This window comes from Gymnoscopelus microlampas (assembly GCF_963454915.1).
Source record: "Gymnoscopelus microlampas genome assembly, chromosome: 23".
In the NCBI taxonomy this organism is placed as follows: domain Eukaryota; kingdom Metazoa; phylum Chordata; class Actinopteri; order Myctophiformes; family Myctophidae; genus Gymnoscopelus; species Gymnoscopelus microlampas.
Window position 1 is genome coordinate 22,547,471 of NC_139960.1, and position 17,049 is coordinate 22,564,519.

Consider the following 17,049-nt stretch of genomic DNA (forward strand, 5'->3'; position numbering starts at 1 on the left):
ACTGTATACTATATGACTAATGCATAAGGAGTTCAATTCAATGCACTTTAACCCATTAAAACCAGGAAAGCATCTGTGTCACAATCATTTTAACAACTTTAACCATTATTTTACACTTTGGCCATTCAAAAATAGCAGCTATACAAGCTCATAGGTATGAGCTTGTGGACCTGCTATTTTTGAAAAATTGTGAAAATGTGTGCTAATCTTTGAATATATATATATATTTTAAAGGTTTATTTCTTACATTTTTAACTAAACTCTTTTGGAAGTCCCCAGTATATTTTGGGAAGGGGCTCCGCGGCCAAATACATATCATTTTGGGGGTCCTTGACATGAAAACGTTTTGAGAACCACTGATATAGCAAGAAACGTACATACAACTGTTAAGGTCCTTACACACCGGGGCGATCTTTTCGTGCGAATAATGCGTTTTTTTTTAAAACCTTATAAAGTCAATGGCTCCGTACATGGAGCGAAAAAGCGAAAAAGCGAAAAAGTGTCTTTTAATTATTCGGAACGAGTCCGAATTTTGCGTATATTCGCTATATTCGCCGGTGTGTAACAACCTTTAGGATTTAGAGGACATATTTAGAATCGGCCTCAGGTCTTAATGGGTTAAGCAACTGCATCGCAACAGGTCTGTAAGCATGCGTAATGTTGCTGTCAGCTGTAAACACAAAAGCATTACTTTTCAGGAAAAGGAATAACACACACACACACACACACCTTGAGTGTCCCGTCGCTGGAGGACGTGGAGATGTAGGTGTCATCAGGAGAGAAGCAGCAGTGGTTGACGGGCTCCAGGTGACCAAACATAGTGTTCTGGGAAGATGGCTTGTTTAAGTTCCACAACTACAGGACACACAGAGACAGAGAGAGAGCAAAAAGAGAGTTTTTTTAAATAAATGGTCACAACTAGCGATTATGACATTTTACTTGGCTTTTAAGGCCTTGTAAACCAAAGTTGCACAGGACAGATATGACAAAAACTTAAACAACACACACACAAACACACACCTTGACATTCATGAACTTGTCATTGGAGCATGTGGCCAGCAGGAGGCGTCTGGGGGTGTTGGTGAACTGACAATGGTTCACCTGCTCCTCGTGTTCCTCGTCGAACGTCCTCAGCAGGGTGCCGCCCTCCGCTTTCCACACCTAAAACACACACACACACACACACACACAAAGACAGAAGATTTGGATGGGGACTTTCAGGGGAGGTTGATGGCCCAGCAATATAAAACAAATGTATTGCCATCTAATCCAGTGGTTGGTTCCTAACCTTTTTTCCTTGGAGCCCCCCTTCTTACATCTGACACAAACTGAGCCCCCTGCATTCACAAGCGCATGCACGTGTTTTTCAGACATTTCAAGCACTACTAGTATGACGAATAGCAAGATTCCATCTGATTGGCTGCAAAAACTTTTTATAGGCGGTCCCTGTCATAACGAGTGCTGTTCCCCTGTGAAACACGTGCTACATTAGACCTGCATTACAGAAGTGGTTCTCAAACATGTTCATGTGAAGAACACACCCAAATTCATATGTCTTTGGCCGCGGACCCCAAAGATTTTGTGTCAGGGACCCCTATAAAGGATTTGTGGAGTTAAAATATTTCAAATGTTTTCAACATTTCTCAAAAACTGTTAGAGATTTCTTGAAAATAGCCTGCATATATGGGGTTAAAGTGGTTCAACTGATTCTGATGCTAAATTCAATAATTTAGTCGGGGACCCCCTGGAACCGCCTCAAAGACCCCACTTTGAGAACCACTGCCTTACAGTACAGTACCTTGACTTTCCTGTCACTGGAACAGGTTGCGAGGAGACGGTCGTCGGGGGAGAACGCACAGCAGAGGACCTCGTCGTCATGGGCCTGCACCTCCAGGAGCTTCTCTCCTGACGTGGTCTTAAACACCTGACCACACGGGACAGGGCGGAGGGATCAAAAACAAGCAGAAACATTAAAGGTGCACAAAAAAGTTTGAGAACTACCGATTTAGAAGGCATTTGTAGAATCGGCCCTCAGGTCTAATGTTTTTTACCCTGAGCGTCTTGCTCTCTCCACAAGAAGCGATCTTGGCTCCGTTGTGGGAGAAGCAGGCAGAGTTAATGGAGCCCTGGTGAGGGTGGACCACCAACCGAGACAGGCTCTCCAGGCTGCTCTGATTCCTGTGAGAGACACACACACACACACACACACACACACACACACACACACAAACACACACACACACACATCGGCTTTAGCAGAGAAACAATTTACAAAGCTTTGTAAAAAAATAAGAAGAATATTTCCATGCAAGATAAAATGTTTGGTTGCTTATTTGCATACAGCCAGTCAAAGTAGAGTCTCCCCTTGCTGGCGGCGTCCTGCGCCTGCCGCATGGCCTGCCTGTAGACCTCGGAGGTGTGTGGCTGTGAGAGAGCCAGCTGAACCACGTCAGGGAGCGGCCGCTGCTCCAGCTGGTGGCCGTTCTGCGACAGGAACTCCTGGAACTGACCTCGCACCTCGCTGTTCTGAGGGGGACACATAAGACAGGCGCACGTCTTCACTTTCATCGACTTTATGATCATATGTGAAGAACTACATCTCCAAAGTTCTTTACACAAAAGTGTATATAATGTTGTTTTGTACGACTTACATCAGGTTTTGATGTGTTTATCATAAAACTCATAACAATACATTTATATACGGTATGTAATATTGTTGCTGTCGGGCAGAAACCTTATATCTTTCTATGTTTTTATATAAATGAATGTCCTACTTTATCGTACAAGAGTGACACGGAAAAGCAGCAAAAATATATTTTTTTGTATTTAAGAATCATTTTGAAAGTGAACGTGGTTAAGTGTGTCTGTTGGTATTATAAAGGTTGAACCAAAGAAAAGCATTAACAAGAGTGACTAAATAATAACTACATTGAGGTTCTTTCCATTTCCTTAACAGTAACTGTTTCCCGCCAACAGCAACGATATATTAGATAACATAGCAATAGATAACTAGAAAATGAAACGGTGACAAAATTCAACGGCTCCTCACCTCTTTGTCCAGAATGTTTCCATACTCCACATAATCATTGATGAGGTGAGCTGGACCCATTATCTGAGCCTTGGTTTTGACCCAGTCCAGTGAGAACATCAGAGAGTACAACTCCTACAGAAAGAGAGGGGGGTAATAATTGTGACAGGCTTGTTGGACGGCCTATTTACCCTGTTATCTTATCAGTCCCCTAACATAATATTGAAGTTAATCTCTGAGAACGTGCGTGCGTGCGTGTGCATACCTGGGAGAGCTTGGCGTTGGCCATGTGGTAGATGAGAAACCTGCACCAGTAGAGACATTCTTCATCTCCTGTGGTGGGAGGACCCTCTCTGTAATACTGCTGGTATTTACGGACCACCTTAGTGTGGAGGCTCTGAACAAGAACACACACACACACAATGCGTTGGCTACAATGCGTATGAAACATATTGTGAGAGAAGTCTATGCGCCTCACCACCGGCAATGGTACCCCTAGGCAGGGCAATTAGAAATGTAGATGAAGCAAGCCAATTTGAGAAGTACTTGCCCTCATGCCATGCAGGGCAAGTAGGAAAAAAACTTAACGTCAGACCCTTTTACGTTTCTGAAAGTATAATAAACACTTACGCCATAATATTTTGCCAGACAATATCTAGTCTCATATCAGGCTATTGATATAATATCAATATATTTCCCAGCCCTACTGCCTAGGAGTAGGGCTGTGGTAAGAGTGCCCTGAGACTGGGAGGTCAGGGGTCACTCCCCAGACATGTCTTACCAAAGACTATAAAAATGGTAGCCAGTGCCTCCCTGCTTGGCTCTCAGCATCAAGGGTTGGACTGTGGGTAAGACCCTGCAACATACTAGCGTCATGTCCAGGGGGTGTACTTGTGCATCCAGCTGCCTCACACCATACAAACAGAAGATGGGCTTCTACCTTATGGGTAGACCTGTCACAATTATTACATAATCGAAATTATTTGAGATAATCGCAATTATTTTTGCATAATCGCCATTATCGTTTCCATGTTGAAAAATGTTCACACATTTTAAAATATATTTAAAAAGAAATAGCAGATCTACAAGCTTACAATGTGTCACTATTTTTACATGTATAAAATAATTTAATGTCAATAATTTCTTGATAACTGAAAATATTTCAGTTATTTGTCATATTCATGTATGCCCCGTGCAATTTTTGATTACGAGGCTAAGGCAAATGTCCAATGCCAAACACACAATTAAAGCGTTAATCGCAATTATTTGAGTGACAATTAATCGTCACCTTACATTTGTAATCCTGACAGGCAGCTCTACTTATGGGTTCCCAAAGCTACTTGTACTGCCTAGCATCCAGTAGGAAGTGACAGCCTTCTAACCTCTAGCTGGGAGTGGTTCTGCTCAGCCAGGAAGTCCAGTTGCAGGTCATGGAGGTAGTAGAGGTAGGGTCGGTGGTGACAGTCCCTGAAGAGCAGCGACTTGTTGACAAACACCTGTAGGACGTCTTCCACCTCCTCCTGCTCCAGGTCCCACAAAACACAGAGAACCTGAGGAGAAGACAGAAGGTTATAGTACTGTTGGTCAGGTACATTTATGATTATGCATATGCAATGTGACTTGAGTTAACATAACATTCCATTTCTCACTATCTACTGTACACTTCATTGCATGGTTCAACAATCTATCTCTATAGCCAATTTCTAACGCTCAAAATGTCTGCCTCCTCGCCTTCTCCGTCCTCCAGCATGTAACGGAGAAGTTGGAGAATTGCAGAAATATGTGACCATCTTGTGGACTTGACATAAAGTCAACGTCAGAAGTAAATCACAGCTGTTTGTTTATTAACCCATTAAAACCAGGAAAGCATCCGTGTCACTTTAGATTTCAACCATTATTGTATACTTTGGCAACAATATAATGTGTTAACATCAGTTGATGATGTGTGACTGTGGGCATGCAGACCTTGGCAGGTACTTGAACGTCCTTCTGCAGCACGGTGAGGTCTCTGTACAGGTCTCTGTGCTCCGCGGGGAGGACCTGGATGCTGGCGTCCATGGCCTGGTCCAGGGCCTCGTAGTCGTAGGACGAGGATTTCCTGATGCGCTTGAAATGCTTCTGCTGCAGCTGCCGCAGGTAGTACGCCCAGCGGTCCGGGAACTCCCTGAGCAGAGCCCCGATCAGTGAGACCACCAGAGGCGAACCTTTAGGGCCCAAGAGGGCAGGGAGGGACGGGAGAGAGGAAGGGGAGGAGGCAGAGAGTCGGTTGAGGAAGGTAGAGATCAAATGTAGTTGGTACAGTATAGCTTTGAAATCCTATACTTGAGAAGTATTGGATGACAATTTTCAAGATGGAGTTTTTCCTCTGAGGGGCAGGTCTACTGTTCATTAAGAACTGATTTAATTAATATTGAATTTGCATGCATGACTCGTTTTCATCTTCCCAGACACACAAACGTACTCATCACACTGATTTCATGTTGAACGCAACTCAACACAAGTTGGTTAACTTGAATCCCTGCTGTTTCATGTGTGTCTACGTACCCTTACACTCTCGGACAATGCTACGAGCCTCCTCAGGCAGTTTGTGGGGTTTACTGTTGACGTACAGAGCAAAGACCTCCAACGCCTTGTCTTCATCCAGCCCACTCTCCACTGCTACCTCGTACTTGCCACCTATTTCACATAAACACACACAGGTATAGGACAGGTATTTTAACAAACAGGCTCGATGGATGCCTAGATTAGAAGTACCCTATTGACATAAGAGTTAAGTGTATTCAGACTAATCCGATGACCCTAAATACGACACAGACTCAGGCCTAGTACTGTCTTTGCACATACACAGAAGTTAGAATGCCCTTCAAATGAACGTACCGCTAACAGAGTCAGCGAGGCTTCTGTCCCTGGTGGTCAGAAGGATGCGACACTGGATATCAAACGCCCTCAGCACGCCACTCTCCCAGATGTCATCTAGAATCAGCAGAGACCTGAAAACACACACGCACATAAAACTATTATACAACACAGTACTCAACAAGTATGTTGTGGTGTCAACAGCCAGTCAGTCACCAGTTCCCCTCCGCACTGAACACGCACCCTCAACCAACCAGTAGGAGTCGCTAGTGCAGCAACAAGGACATGATCCCCTGCCAGCTTCCAGCCGACCAACAGCCAGATCGACTCAGATCGACTGCTGTGGTCAGGGAGTGTTTTACCTCTACGCCACCAACAGATGTTTATTAAACCCATGACAGCAAGGGATCAGCAACAACATCAGTATCGACATCAGTGTCATGTGGCTGTGTGTGGAACAGCTACAGTATAGTGTCACTCACCGAGGGTACTTGCGGAGCATGAGGAAGCGCAGGCGCTCCCTGGCCTCGTCCAGAGAGCCGGCGGGCCGGGGGACAGACTGAGGGTCCTGGCTCTGCTCCAGACGGAAACACAGGGACTGCATCTTCACCAGCAGATCTGGTTTGTCCAGCTGGCCAATGGACAGCCAGTGGACGCCTCCCGGAAAACACTCTGGGACAAGATCAGGAGAGGAACGCCAGGTGACTCGGTGTTCATTTAACACAAAGAGTGTACAAGTGGAACCAAATGGACCCGTACGATATTCACAGGAATAAAATAAAACAAAGCAAAAATATGTTGATTTAGTTATTTTTTTCATGTGGGAGATTTCCTACAGTATCATTTTGCACAAGCAACACTTTGTGAATTATTGCACTACTTTAGGATTATCTTAGCCTACCATTGTGCCTTTTAATATACATTTAATTTACTCATTATATGAATTAATTTGTAATCGTGACAGCCCTACGTGTAGAGCAAGGTTATGCTACTGTAACGTGGTCAGTCCAAGTGCAGATTTTTTTCCTTTTTTTTATGTGACTATTTATTTATTTTATTCTTGTATCTAAGCTGTAAACCTTTACTCTTACTTGTATCTATTCTGTGATGCATGCCTACTGCGGTGCTAAATTCCCCTCACGGGATGAACAAAGGACTATATCATTGCTGTCGAAACCCAACAGCAATGATAGTACTTTGTTGTACAAGAGTTTTGCTCAAAACAGCCGATCTACAATGTCTCATCATGAGGAAACATTTTGAAAGTTTAAGTGGCTAATTCTGTCTATTAGTTTTATAAATATTTAACTAATGAAAACAGCCTGTGAAATAATAAACTCCATTGAATCCTTGGAAGACAGGTGTTTTTTTTTTTCTTCGATTTCCTGAAAAGTAACAGATTTGGACATACAAGGTTTCTGCCCGACAGCGACAATATCTATCTTACCTTCAATGAGAGCCTGGTCCCGGACAGCCTCAGCAGCCAACACGGACTTGCCCGAGCCCGCCATACCGAAGACGGTCACCCAGCCAGGTTCTTTCTTGAGTCGGTACAGTTTCTCCCTGACCCGGTTCACCAACTGCGGTCTGTTGACGAACACCACGGGCCTCTGGGGCACGCCACCCTCACTCAGAACTGCGTGGACTGTTAAAGGAACCAGTTAAGAGGTTGAGAGACAGACGGAGAGAAAGAGAGAAGAGAGGAATTCATTTAAAAACAAAGTCTGTTTTCAAATTAGGCCCTCTGACAGACTCTCTGTGTTTGTGTGTGTGTGTGTGTGTGTGTGTGTGTGTGTGTGTGTGTGTGTGTGTGTGTGTGTGTGTGTGTGTGTGTGTGTGTGTGTGTGTGTGTGTGTGTGTGTGTGTGTGTGTGTTGGTAGATAGATATGGATTGTACCCAGACAGAGCCATGCGGTCCATACATGTCTAATAATAACACATACCAAAAACACAACCACATCTGTTTTGGATTAAGACCACACCTCCTTTCTTCAGCTGTCACTAGACACCATCGACCATTACAATTATTCCCTTTTAATAATAATAACAATAACTTCTTATCTCATTCCTTTCTATTGTGCTGTTTTTTTATTGTAACCTATATTGTAACCTTCTTAGCTCATATGTTTTTATAAAAACAATTACATATTACCTTCTGTTCCTTTGTATCTTTACAATATGTTTTGTCATTGTGATCTTTGTCTTTTTCTTTGTTTCAAGCGCATATGAAATGTGTTAGATAAATAAACTTCACTGAATAACTTCACTTCCATGTTTTTCTCCTAAACACCTTACTGTACTAATGTAGCAGAGTAGGCCTGCCTCAAAACCTTGAAGACTAATATCTCTGTTGGCCAGGGGCGAATTCCCCTTTGGCTGAGAGGTAGATGTTTGGTAGAAGACCCATGCTTGAATCAAGGCGGTTACACAGTGAGCTTTTATTTAAATTTTACCTAAAAATGTAGTGTAGTCAAGTCAAGTCAAAGAACAGATTCTTTTTTTAAAAGTTATTTAAATACACTACTCAAGTCTATGTACTCCAATACTCACAAAGGTAACCGGAACGCTCGCCCAAAAACACACTCGTCCCCGTTTCTTTTTGTGGCCTGCTCGCCCCTTGGGTTCATGTATTCTTGTATTTGTTTTGCTGAGGTTAAGGTTAGGAATCAGTTTAGGGTTAGGCATAGTTTTACTGAAGTTCAGTTTAGGAATAAGGTTAGGTTTAGGCATAGTTCTACTGAGGTTCAGTTTAGGAATAAGGTTAGGTTTAGGCATAGTTCTACTGAGGTTCAGTTTAGGAATAAGGTTAGGTTTAGGCATAGTATTACTGAGGTTTAGTTTAGGAATAAGGTTAGGTTTAGGCATAGTATTACTGAGGTTACGTTCAGGAATACCTGGTGGTGACCGTTCCGAAGTCGCCAGATTTTGACCCGGGGTGAGCGTGTTTTGTGGGGCGAGCGTTTGTGTATTCCTCACACACCTCTACTGATCATTTCCAGGTTTAAACACCACACAGCTCTCCCCATCCTCACCGTAGGGTGTGCCCCCGTCAGAGAAGCTCTTGTGGCCCTCTGGGGAGGCCAGAGGCAGGTTGTTGTGGAGCAGGTTGGCCAGGTCTCCATAACTCTCCCTGACCAGAGCGTTGTAGAAGGAGATGTAAGCCCGGTTGTCTTTCCTGAGCAGGAGCTCCAACAGAGCCACAGCCTGGTCCCTCCTGGTGGGCTGGAGAGATGCGCCAGGGAGGGAAACACATTTTACAAATCGTTGTTGTTGGGCGGAAACCTCCCATCTCTCCATATTTTAACTTTTTGTGTTTTTTCATAAATGAACGCCCTACTACTGGATCATACTACCACGTCACAAAAAAAGTATCAAAAGTAGCAGTTCTGCAAGCTCGTTTTGAGTAGCAGATCTGTACTTTGATCTGCTACTTTCGATACTTATTTTGATTCCTGAAAAGTAACAGTTTTGGACATTTTGGTTTCCACCCGACAGAGACGATATCAACCACATGAACCCTAGCCTCATTTACCAGCCTTTTTCACGGTTGATTTGTTGATAATATTATATATAACTAACACTTTTTTTAAATAAATACTAATAAAATGTCCTTCCCATTTATTCAATTAATCGAAAATGTCATCAATGAAAAAATCCCCAAGAAAATACTCACCAGACTTCTGATCCTTTCCTCCTCGTCAGCTGTCAACACTCCGTCACTGATCATGTGATCCATCAGGTAGGCAGCCTTGATGTCCTGCTCCAGGATGGGACGGGAGCGGAGCAGACAGCTCCGTGCCCCTTCCTCCATCGCCATGACAACAGGACGCACCAGTCTCTTCGAGAGGCTGCTGGTGACAGGAAGCCGGGAGAAAGTCAGGTAAGAACAGATGATTGTCTCTGTCTGAAATCACCAGACAATGTCTAATGTCACTCAATACTCAACATGAAGACCTGAGGCCGATTCTAAACCAGTAGTTCTTTCTAGATTTTTAAGAAATGTTAAAAAATAGCAGATAAGCTCACAGCCTAGCACCTAAGTGACGCGCTGTGAGCTTGTATATCTGCTATTTTCGAATAGCCAACGCAAAAATCTAAAATGACAGATGCTTTCCAGGTTTTAATGGGTCAATTGAAGCAATCATGGAAAAAGTATTTCATGAACATAAATCCCTCAAACTGCTCTTGCTCAGCGGCATCAGATTTTGTTCAAATTGACAGACGTTTCGGTCCCTCTGGACCTTTAACGAAAGTGTCTTACAACTTTAACAAAGTGGATGTGCAACTTATATTTCGCATAGATTATGAATGAATGAAATTATGAATTGCTGTGCATTACCACATTGGCGGAATAAATAATGAAATGATGAAATACATAGATAAATACCGACGGTGTGAAAAAATCAATAAAGATGTGAGATATAATACATCTAATATTTTTAACAAACTACTTCACTCTATTTTAATTTTTCACCTAAAGGCAGCAGCTGGCCATACAGCTAGCCTTACAAGACTGTCATATATTATATGACCGTCTTATGATCCAGTCAGTCATCAGACAGACAGACAGACAGACAGACAGCTGTTACTGTATGAGCTGAGCTATTTGACAGCTGTACAGTGTGCATGGCACTGTGTAAAATGAAACAACTCTAGATTCGACATGTTGTGTTTATAATGCAGATATTTTACATTATTATCTATTGGTTATTTATTGTGTTTACAATGCAGAACCGAGTTAACTCACAGTCTTGAGCTGCCTGTGGTCAGACTAGCTCCGACGGAACCTCTCCCTCCGCTGTATAGCTCCGAGATGAGGTTCCTCGTTAGTTACTGCCGTCTGTTTTCGAAATGGTCGCACGTCGTCCACTTTACATGTTTCTTACCCCTTTCTGCACATCGTATCCAAAAAGTAAAGCATTTCCGCCACTCTCTCAGATGTTTGAAGTTTTAACGCGCCATAAAAGCCATCCAACGGGTTGAAGAAAGTATTTAATTTGCCTCGGTTTTCATCCGGTTTCATGGTTTTTAAGACATTGCGCAAGAGTTGCGCCCGTAGAGATAACATTACTGTTTACCCTACTGGTCAAATGTTGAATTGCATCTTCTAATGCAAAATATTATGGAACCGGATGAAAACCGAGGCAAATTAAATACTTTCTTCAACCCGTTGGATAGCTTTTATGGCGCGTTAAAACTTCAAAACATCTGAGAGAGTGGCGGAAATGCTTTACTTTTTGGATACGATGTGCAGAAAGGGGTAAGAAACATGTAAAGTGGACGACGTGCGACCATTTCGAAAACAGACGGCAGTAACTAACGAGGGACCTCATCTCGGAGCTATACAGCGTACAGCGGAGGGAGAGGTTCCGTAGGGGCTATGGTCAGACTTGACAAGTTGCAACTTGACGTGGAAAATGAAATGAAACAAAGAGACTGATCAGCAATAAACAGTACTTACAAGTATATTCTTTAGGTGTAATGGCGAGACCCTCTGTCAAGTAGCCAAAGATCCACCAAATGAACTCTCTGTTTTAACAATTACATTCAATCTTCCGTGTTGTTGTTCCAACTCCACGCCCATACATACATACTGAGCTGTGCTCACACAGGTTTAAAATCTGCTTCCTGATTCCCAACAACAACAACTTGCCCGGTGGGAAGCAGCCAATGAGGGTACGAGCTACGTGACCACGTGACAGAATGAGCTCATACAAGCCTGGGCAAAGGCAACATGCTGCCTGGTGATAAGATAATACGGGCGCGCGCGCACACACACACACACACACACACCTATGACATACACACACAACTGATGCTCTGATAATTTACTTGCTCTATGACTGACCTACTGTAGGCTACTGTACAGATACCACAAGGTTAAGACATCAATGATGCAATAGGAATGACACTTGAAAACAACATGCTGTGCAGTGGTGGGAAAAGTACTCAAATATTTTACTTTAAAAGTATCAATACTGCAATTTAGAAATACTCTGTTGCAAGTACATTCAAAATATAATTGAGTAAAAGTACTAAAGTATTGACATCAGAGTATACTTAGTAGGGTAAGTGATTTTCTTTGGTTAAAATAAGTGTGAAATAGCTCTATATTCTGATAGTACTCATTGCTAATAGTGTTTATTCAGTAACAGGAGTCTCCATGTCTCTGCAGCTCTTTATTAAACATAACAATTAACATTCATATTATTATTTTAAAAAACACAATATATAATATGAGTTGATTGCTTAATTGCTATTTATACACTCTACTCTACTCCTGATCATTTTTTCCATATCTTCCTCATTTCATCTCTGTCACTACGAAGCCTCTCAAAGTACGCTTCCTCTGCCTCCTTACTGGCAAAGTTAAAGAACTTTGGTGGTGGGTCCATGGGTGTTTTATCTGGCTCTGACAGTGTATGGAAAAATATATGAGGAGGAAGGATAAATGTAGGAGGAAGTTTGACGCTGGCATATCTCTCGCTAATTCTCTGAAAGTACGCTTCCTCTGCCTCCTTACTGGCAAAGTCAAAGAACTTTGGTGGTGGCTCCATGGGTGTTTTGGCTGGCTTCATGAGTGTTTGGGCTGGTTGCGGGGCCGGCTGTGTTATGGCTGGCTCCGGGGGGGTTTTGCCTGGAGCTTCTATAGTGGTTTCCGCAGCAATCTGAGATTTCGGGACGCCTAGTTTCTTATACCTGATGGGCCTCCTGTTTAGCTGTAACAGAAAATGTATTTGATTAATATAACCATCTGTATGTACAGCAAGACTTTCACTAAATTATTATGCACCAGGTATGTACTTACCTTAGGCGTTTTAACCAAGGATTCGTCTATAGATGGTATAGTGGAGGTAGACGGGAAACCGGGAGAGCGAGCTGGGGAGAGACATGCAGTAAAGATAGTCGGGATCAGGACTCGAACCCACAATGCACTGTCAGGCTAAATTGGAGCCAGTGCCCGGACCGCCAGGCAAGCGGTCTGGGCCATTTAGATCCTTTTTTAATTCCATTTCTGATTATTAGTTGTACTGTTGGGTGATCGGTAAAGGGACATTATCCAGTGTATGACAAGATGTAGACTGGAACCCAAGCCACAAATCCTTGATCCACAAGGATGCCAATTGTGTTTTATAATTTTGAAATGTATTCCATTCCCCATTTAAATGTATTATTATTTTTTGTACAATCTTTAGATTAAATACTATGCAAATTTAGACTCTCAGGAAATTATCGATTTTTTAAAAACAAAACAGGTTTACCTGCTTTAAATGAGTCACTGTATTTTTCATGCTGGTCTTCGGTGCCTTCAACGAATCTACTGTACATACAGAAAGACACCGTTAATCACTTTCAACCTGACGTCCCTATTTTGCAGCTGTCATTATAGGTGAAAATGTTCAAAAAGCGCAAACAGGTGATCTACAAGCTCACAGCACATTGCATGTGAGCTTGTAGATTGTCCATTTTCTCTATTCTGATCTACTGTGAGCTCACAACGCGTTGCATGTGAGCTTGTAGATCGGCTATTATTTTTAAGAATAGATTAGCTAATATAAGTAGCTGCAATACTTGTGGTTGTAGCATTATGATGAGTGGAAAAGCCTACCGTTTCTCATGCTTTTCAGCAGGAATGGTGGGAGAACCTGCAAACAGGGTATTAGTCCTCATCAAAATGCAGAATGGAAGACATCCACTTAGAACAGGGACCATGGTTTGATTAAACCCACATAATCGTGACTAAAACGCATGCATTTTATCAATATTTCAAATGCATTACAGAAAGTTTAAAATAGTTTGGACTAGGAGGTTACATTACTTCCATTGCTGTGTTTAACTTTTTGATCACTTTCATACTTTTGAAGCTATCCCACTTCAAAGCTCATGTGGAACTCACAGTCTTTTCAGCTTTTCCAATACACACTAATTGTGTTTGCATAGAGAAGAGAGACGGAGACATGATGTAAACTCACTACGCCCACAATGTTTAAACTATACAGATATGTTTTTTTCCTCAAGTACAATACAATAATGTACAGTAATTGTACAGCATAATTATGAGGTACTTTTACTTTACTTCCATTTGTTACTTCTACTCCACTACATCTCAGATGCAAATATTGTACTTTTTACTCCATTACAATTACAGCATTTGACAGCTTAAATTACTTGTTACTTTGCAGATTTTATTATCAATACAAAACTGCTTAAGTCCTGTGTCATACGAAAAAAGCAAATCTACAATGTGACTTTTTTTTTAAGTTTGAAAAGTTTTGGAAAATTGAGATGCAAAGACAAACACTGCCTGAGACTTTTTTTACCACGCAGTTAGTTATTCTTTGAAAAATATAAATAAAATATTCTCATACCAAGGATGGTAGATATGTTGGGGGGCACTTGCATGCAAATGTTTTCAGCATGACTCAAGTTGAACGTAGAGTTCTTCACAGGTAAAGCTGTGAAAAACTGAGGTGACACAAGTCGCACTGAGTCGCCTGTGAGAGAGCAGACAACAAAACCAGAGGGAAAGAAGAGAGATATCAGGAGACAATAGAATGATATTAGAATAGCTATGTCAAATTCACAAACACTATGCCTGATGTCAAACATGGAAGAGAAAGTAATCAATCCATGACGTTCGTTCCAGTCATGGAATATATGTTTTAGAATAAACTGCACACTTTTACACAACATGCACCCACCATAATACTCTGTGAGGAGGATCTCAGGTGAGGGCAAGGTGTCGGAGGAAGCCAGGCTGTCATCGGAGTCCAGGCTGTCATCGGAGTCCAGGCTGACATCGGAGTCCAGGCTGACAGAGGTGGCCAGGTGGCTGGACGATAGGGAGACTGAAGAACTTGAGTCTTCATCAGTAGCTGAATGACTGCAGTCTTCATTGTCATTGGCGCTGGTATAACCTGTTTGCTCCTGGACCATATCCAGACACCTTGGCACTGGCAGGTCCACTTCCAGTGGTCGTTCGTGTTTTTCAAGAACCATCTTATTCTGTGTGGTCGTCCCTGGGTTAGCTGAGTCGCACATTCGGACCGTGTCTCCAGCGTTCCGATTTGTCAGTGGGGCAGGCAGTACTTTTCTCCTTCTCATTTGTTCAGCCACCACAGGGCTCATCAATCGTAAAGCCACTATAGGGTTGAATTGTACCCTCTTTTGACGGATAGTCCTACTGGTCTGTGTATTTAAATACAAGAGAAGAAAAAGAGACAATGAGAGAGAGAGCAGTGAAGTAGAGCAGGTAAATAATACATACAATTTATATTGTGCTTTCCAGGTACTCAAAGTCGCTTTATAGAAACAAAAGAAAAACAACTTTATTAGGAAAAACTAGTTAAAGGTACAAAGGGGGTTGGGCTTTATATAGGTAATGAGAGTCTGAAAAGATGGGTTTTGAGTGTGGTTTTAAACGTGTGCCCGGTATGCCAAATGGCCAGTCCGCCCCTGGAAGGCCCGGTCACCTCAGGTTCGCTTATTTGTTCTGGGGACGTCCAGGAGGTTGGCATCACCCAACCTGATGGAGCGGGAGGGGGCGTGGCGTTGTATGAGTTCAGAGAGGTAGCAGGGCGGCCTGGTTGTTGAGGGCTTTGAAGGTAGTGATTAGTATTTTGAAGTCTATTCTGTGCTTGACTGGGAGCCAGTGGAGGTCACAGAGGACTGGTGTGATGTGGTCCCTGGATCGGGTTCTGGTGAGCAGGCGAGCAACAAGCACCTTGTTGACTCAATACTGACCTGCATTCTGGAACTCTGTGAGAGACTGTGGATGCTTGTTCCAACTGGTTCCTCTGACAGTGGCTCAAATTGTGGGCCGTCCTTAGGCAGAATCCTCCTGTTCGCTGAAGAGTTGGAAAGGAAAAAAAAAAACACCTCAGCACAACATTTAAACCTAATGCCCGAAGTCTCCTCTGTAATTGCCACATCTATTTATTTTTAATTTAACAGTTTCAAAACATGGCAACCAATGTTTGCATAGTTGAGCTGCAGGCCTGCAGCACCCTTTGTGGGACAAATTGGAGGACACATTTTTGGACAGTGTGACAGAAAGAATATATTATACCGTCAAGCTTGTCCCAATTATTACATAGCCACAATTATTTAAGCTAATCAATTATTTTTGCATAATCATAATAAGGTATAAAATTATTAAATGCAGTGTAGGCCTATAGCCTGTTCTGGCCATAGTACTTTAATAATTGGTACCGATCAAGTTATTTATTATATATGCCTTGGCATTCAGTTTACAAACCAAAAGTCAAATATATATATAGTATATGCACACACACACACACACACACACACACACACACACACACTTACACTTTATTCATGTGCGCAATGTTCAATGCCAAAAACACAATTAAATCATGATCACAATTATTTGTATGACAAACTAAAATGTCATGATCGTGACAGTTAATTATGTGTGAGTGTGCATTTCTTACTGCGAGTTTTCCAGGCCCTGCCTGTCCTTATAGGTGTGTCTCCTTTGCAGGTTGTGCCTCTATGGCACAGTTTTGGACCCATCTTGGACACCTGCCTAAAACACCTCAGTAGCCTACAGGTCAAAGAATTTACAAAGCAAGATTTTGTAGTTCTATAAAAATGTGCAATAATAATAATTTCTAATGCGCTAAACCCCATACACATTCTTTAAGAAAATGTAGGCCTAACACTTGACAATTATTCCTCAAGGGGGGGGGGGGGGGGCAAACAGCAGTCAAACAAACATAACATTACATGTGATGTGAGATGTCCGTGTAGGCTAGCCATGTATCAGGACTATATAGGCATAGCTATAAGCCCACAACCCATTGCCCAATAAATTAAATCGTTAATGAATAATGAATGCTGATTCATCAATGATTCATTCTTCTTGAATAAAATAATATTGGGGTTGTGGCAGCTAGGCAGCTCCTTAGAAAACGTGTTTAGTGTCTCTCTAAGCTCACCTGACCACAAGAACACAACGTTGCCAAAAAAGTAAACTAATACCATTAATTGTTTCATTTGGGAATTTGGGGTGTTTCTTCTATGTGCCTGAACGAAGTCGCTTTGATCCGGTGAAGTTCTGTGGCGGATACGGAATCGGCGTGTGCATGGATGCGTGTGTAAATGACCGGATACGGAAGGCGGGATCTAGACCGGATCACACA

At 42.4% G+C, this 17,049-nt stretch overlaps 1 protein-coding gene across 2 annotated transcripts in view; it reads right to left on the bottom strand.

Moving 5' to 3' along the window:
- apaf1 (apoptotic peptidase activating factor 1) overlaps window positions 1-11,428 on the bottom strand; it is a 63,854-nt gene extending 52,426 nt beyond the window's left edge. The window contains exons 1-16 of one of the 2 annotated variants that reach the window (XM_084050318.1): window positions 11,346-11,428; window positions 9,558-9,735; window positions 8,917-9,106; window positions 7,332-7,529; window positions 6,367-6,556; window positions 5,906-6,018; window positions 5,573-5,704; window positions 4,994-5,232; window positions 4,411-4,578; window positions 3,294-3,425; window positions 3,050-3,163; window positions 2,342-2,526; window positions 2,052-2,178; window positions 1,799-1,924; window positions 1,021-1,161; window positions 730-855 (exon numbers count right to left, since the gene is read on the bottom strand). In XM_084050318.1, the coding sequence (XP_083906444.1) occupies window positions 730-855; window positions 1,021-1,161; window positions 1,799-1,924; window positions 2,052-2,178; window positions 2,342-2,526; window positions 3,050-3,163; window positions 3,294-3,425; window positions 4,411-4,578; window positions 4,994-5,232; window positions 5,573-5,704; window positions 5,906-6,018; window positions 6,367-6,556; window positions 7,332-7,529; window positions 8,917-9,106; window positions 9,558-9,701 (2,325 nt within the window). In that variant the 5' untranslated portion in view covers window positions 9,702-9,735; window positions 11,346-11,428. Of the gene's footprint in view, window positions 1-729; window positions 856-1,020; window positions 1,162-1,798; window positions 1,925-2,051; window positions 2,179-2,341; window positions 2,527-3,049; window positions 3,164-3,293; window positions 3,426-4,410; window positions 4,579-4,993; window positions 5,233-5,572; window positions 5,705-5,905; window positions 6,019-6,366; window positions 6,557-7,331; window positions 7,530-8,916; window positions 9,107-9,557; window positions 9,744-11,345 lie in introns of those variants that run through there. The other variant, XM_084050317.1, reaches the window with a different exon arrangement.
- Window positions 11,429-17,049: the final 5,621 nt, after the last annotated feature.